The sequence below is a fragment of the Gossypium arboreum genome, chromosome 10, assembly GCF_025698485.1.
Source record: "Gossypium arboreum isolate Shixiya-1 chromosome 10, ASM2569848v2, whole genome shotgun sequence".
Taxonomy (NCBI): Eukaryota; Viridiplantae; Streptophyta; class Magnoliopsida; order Malvales; family Malvaceae; genus Gossypium; species Gossypium arboreum.
Window position 1 is genome coordinate 122,009,569 of NC_069079.1, and position 5,053 is coordinate 122,014,621.

At 32.3% G+C, this 5,053-nt stretch overlaps 1 protein-coding gene across 1 annotated transcript; it reads right to left on the bottom strand.

Annotated features, from left to right (window-relative positions):
• Positions 1–1,136: 1,136 nt before the first annotated feature.
• Positions 1,137–4,768, bottom strand: LOC108469775 (probable disease resistance protein At4g27220). The gene is given in 3 exon segments (XM_017770809.2): positions 1,137–1,769; positions 1,771–4,124; positions 4,491–4,768. Coding segments are annotated over 2 exon segments (2,856 nt in total). The 5' UTR covers positions 4,107–4,124; positions 4,491–4,768; the 3' UTR covers positions 1,137–1,249.
• Positions 4,769–5,053: the final 285 nt, after the last annotated feature.

A 5,053-nucleotide genomic window follows, 5' to 3' on the forward strand; every position in this document is an offset into this window, starting at 1 on the left:
CTAAGCTTAATACTAAATTTAGCCCTTGATTTATGCTTGTTTTTCATTTTAGTACTTAAATTTTTTTTGTTTCAGTTTGGTATTTAAACTATCATTTCATTACTTGGTTCGATCCATTTTTTGTAATGACGTTAAAAAAAATTGGTTGACATGTGCCACCAATTAGAATGTGTCATGTGGCACATCTAACTAATCAGAATGAGTCATATAGGATTTAGGTTTTTTTTTTTAAAAAAAAAAACTTAAATTCAAAACATAAAAAATTTTAAATATTAAAAAAATATTTGACTTTGACTGTGACCCATCGTTGACCAGGTGTTAACCAATGTTGACCGACCATTGACCGACTTTGACTGGGTGTTGATTGACTATTGACAAATATCTGACTTTAAATTTCAAAATAATTTTCATAAATATAAATTTTCTAAAAATTATACTTTTTGCATTTTTAAAAAATATTGAAGTTTTTCAAAAATCTATATACTTTTGTTTTTTTTTAATTTTTAATGTCAAACTTTTTCAATTTCTAAACTTTATATATATATATATATATATATATATTAAGTTTTTGTCTATTTTGAAATTTAGAAATTGTTTTGAATTTTTACAATTTAGAATTTTCGTAAAAATACCAATTTTAATTTATAAACAATTTTAATTTTATATATTATTTTGAGATTTATACTTATAGTTTAGATTTTTATAAGAATATTTTTAAATTATTTTTGGATTATTTATATATTATATATTATTATTTTTATATTTTTGATAAATATAATAAATAATATTAAAAGATAAAATGAAGCTAACTTGGTGCGTTCTGATAGTGCCATATGGTAATTTTTATTTTTCGAATGCCGTGAGCCAATTTGGATAAGGTGATAGTTTATATTTCTTTTCTTGTACATTCCATCCATTACTTTATTTTTACTACAAAATTGATTCATAAAAACAAAGCCTTTAATATGGGAAAACACACAATTTGATGGTATTATTATATTTGGTATAATATCATACGTAAGTATTAAAGAAAAACATTTGGTACCATATTATTACCAATTTTAGATAAGTAAAAATAAAGGTTGATAAGTATACTATAAAAATATTAACAAATATACTAAAACTAAAATTAAACCTTTTAAAAATGAATATGAAATAATTATAAAATAGTCAAATAAACATTAAATAAAAGATTCGCTTACACTGTTATGGTTTTAAAGAGATTTCATCAAACATCTTAATCCCAAAATCAGAGCAAGGGTCGAACAGCGTTCTTAAAATTGAAATTAGGGTGCTCCCACTCCACTGCTTCCCACCAATCTATTGGATGCACTTGGATTGTCTGGAGAGAACTAGAAGGAGATAGTTCTCCTTCATCATCAATCTCAAGCTGTGGAAGATATAGAGGAATCCGCTCTAGCTTTGGACAATCACATATTGTAATGGATCGGAGAGAATTACAAACCATTACTCCATTTTCACTACAAATGCGCTGCAATTGTACTAGATTCCTCAATTCTAACCACCTCAGCTTGGGGAAAGGGAATTTGATGGTATCATAATTGGAACCCAATCTTGTTTTCTCGGATTCTGTTATTATTTCTTCTAATTCACTACAATTCCTAACAATGATCTCTTCCAGGTTGCTTAGAACCCAATCAGCTGAAAACAATTTCTTAATTTTACCACAATACAATAGTCTGATCCTTCTAAGGGAGGAAAATATGCCGACTGATGATTCTCCAGCTCCAACTTCAACTATGACTTTCAAACTCACTTAGATTCAGAGACTCGAGTGTTTGAAGCTGATCACACTTGGATGGAAATACAAACTCCAACTCGCTACAACCACGAAGTTCACATCCTTTCAAAGCAGTTGCATCCCTCAACCCAATTTCGTTTATACTTCTCATACCCTTGCACTCCAATAGACTTAATTCCTCGATGCCGTATGGAAGTATAATTTCATCTCCAACATCAATTTTAATCTCTTTAAATCTTACAAAATTACTAGAAGTCAAGGGACGAAAAGAGTCTATTTTAGAACATACCAAAATGGAGAATTTATAAAGCGTTTTTCTCTTACTTGCAAATGTGTTCAAGCCACCGACGTTATGGAAGCAGCCATAAAAAACCTCCAACTTATTCAATTCCCTCAACTCTTCTGCGCTTCTCAATTTTGAATGCATTGACAAATACTGAAGCCGGCATAGTTTTGAGAGTGTTCCAGCAGGAATCCCCGTTAGATGAGAGGTACGTTTAAGATTAAGATATCTAAGATTTACCAACATTTCCAAACCTTGAGGGATTTTCTCGATTCCACTGTGTCCAAGATCCAATTTCTTCAAAGCTTGAAGCTTCGATAGACAAGGCAAACTCTTTAAACACCAACATCCCATAAGCAACAAAACTGTGAGTTTCTCCAAACTAGAAATAGAATTAGGCAAACTCTCTAAATGAGTATAAGAAAGATCAAGAAGCTTAAGGTTAGGAAAGTACTCAAAGAAAGATTCTGGAATTTCTTTCAATGGATTCCATGAGAGCAACAATGTTGTGAGTTTTGGAAATTTCAGGCAATTCATGGTTTTAGGAATTGTTGAGATGGAATTGTGCATTAAAGAAACCGTCTCCAAATCTTTACCCCATTCTTCCTCGTTTGGTAGCTCTTCCAATTGCATACCAGCTTTTACCAGAAATCTTTTCCTTGTGATATGCAATGCCATATCTCTAACAAGATCATGCATTTTTATACATGGCCTAACCTGAACCCTTTCTAGCAAACAATTTTCTTCAAGCTTTTGCAAAATGGAATGACTGCTACCCTCCATTGCTTTTCTACTTCCCATTTCGTCTATAAGCCCTTCCTCCATCCATTTTTCAATTATCTCATCTTTATAGATTTCATGATCTTCAGGATATAATGCACAATACAAAAGGCAATCTTGGTCTATTCCTTGTAGACGATCATAGCTGAATTTTAAACATCCATACACCTTATCTTCCATATCGTGGATGTTTCTGATGGAGCCTCGTAATTCATCTATAGCATTTTCCCACATACGAGGATCAGCTTTTCCCCTCATACAACCAGCCAGTGTAACAACTGCTAGAGGAAGTCCATCACATTCCCTCACAGCAAGTTTCATTAATGATTCTAAAGTTGGATTGGGCAACATGTCTTGTCCGACTTTGCTGAAGAATAAGTTCATGGCTTCCTCCATAGAAAAACAGTGAACTTTAACTTTCTTAAATCCCATTGATTCAACAACCCTTTCTGAACGTGTGGTCAACACTAATTTGCATCCATTATTTGTTGTTGGCTCGAGGATTCCAACATCCTCAAGGGAAAAACTTCTCCATACATCATCCAATATTAGCACATACCTCATTTGTCCTTTCAACATTTCTGATAACTTCCCTGCACAGACGATTGTACTTTCATCATCTGACAAGTTTCTCTCCAATTGAGAAGCGATGTCCTTTTGCAGCTTTCGAATATCGAAGACTTGAGATACAGTTACCCAAATCAATTTTCTAAATTTACTCTCTTTCAACAACCTATTATGGACATCCTTCATAATGGTTGTTTTCCCGATTCCGCCCATCCCCCACACACCAATCGATTCAACTGCATCTCCCATCAAGTACTGAAAAATTTCGTCTCTAAAATTTGTCGCACCTACTACTTCCGGTGTAAGTAGATTAACCGCTATGGCAGAAGGATCATTAACAACCAATCCCCCAGAGAAATTTCCTTCAGCATGCACTTCCTTCATTGCCTGAGTCGCCTCATCAACAAGCTTCCCCAAGCATGAGCGGAAGAGATATTTTCCTTTACTGATTTTATCTTCAACATGTTGAGCATGACCAAGCTTTTGCTCTACTTTCTTAAACCATCTTTGAACTTCCTGCTTTGGCATTTTCCCAAAGTGATGCTCGTCTTTCAACTGCTGTTGAAAATCTGCCTCCTTGGCACGCAAATCCGCTTGTGCTTGATTGAAATCATCAACGTATTCGGTGAATTTCCTTTGGAATTTTAGATATTTGCTAGCATGACGACCAATGAACTTAATAACATCAAGGATTGGCCCAATGAGTTCAGCCATTAAAAAGGTTTAATTTTCCTACATCAAATTTAGCATAATAATGATTAAGTTTAAAAACATTAGAAAATCAAAACTACAATTATAATAATATAAATAGAACGATAAACAGAAATTATAACTTGAAACAAATTTCACTAAAATTAGAAACATGATGGGAGGATACACCACAGATCTGGTCTTCAACTATAGATCTTTCATTGCAAACACAAGCATGCAGTGCATGTTAACACATATGTATATGAGATCCACATAAAAGGACTAAATGAAATGATATATATATATATATATATATATATTTAACATACACAAGATCACATACGATATGGGTGTATAAGTGTAAAAACAACTTGTTTTTAACATTTTGGTGGGTTTATCGAAGCTTACCTTAATTTGGCTTGGAATATAGCAGTGAATGCTAGTGGCAAACTATTTCCTCCACTTCAAGAGATGCAACAAAAAGAAGGAATTAAAAGGTTTTGCTTGAGACTAACTGAAATGAAGAACACCAGAGAACAATTGGAACAAAGCCAATAACATCCTTCACTTGTGGTCCATATTGTATGGGTCAAATCATAGACAAAATAATGCGTCATAGCTGGCAAAAAAATCATAATTATACCAATTAAATCCAGTTGAAATCCCATTCGTCCAAAGATATCAATGGCTGAAATGATTAAATTAAATACTAGTAATTTAAATCAAAGGAGTTAGGTGAAATGATTAATTAGGTATAGAGTTTCTTTATGTGGTTATCCTTTGCTTGTTTCTGAAAAGTGTATAATTTTAATTTATTTTATATAAATTAATAATATGGGGATGACCGGCTAGTTCTACTATTTTTATATGTATTTTAGGTATAAATTAATAATTTAATGAAAAATAAAACTAAAAAGTATTAAAGGAACTAAACTTAATGTTATAAAACAAATTCTATAACAAGAACAATT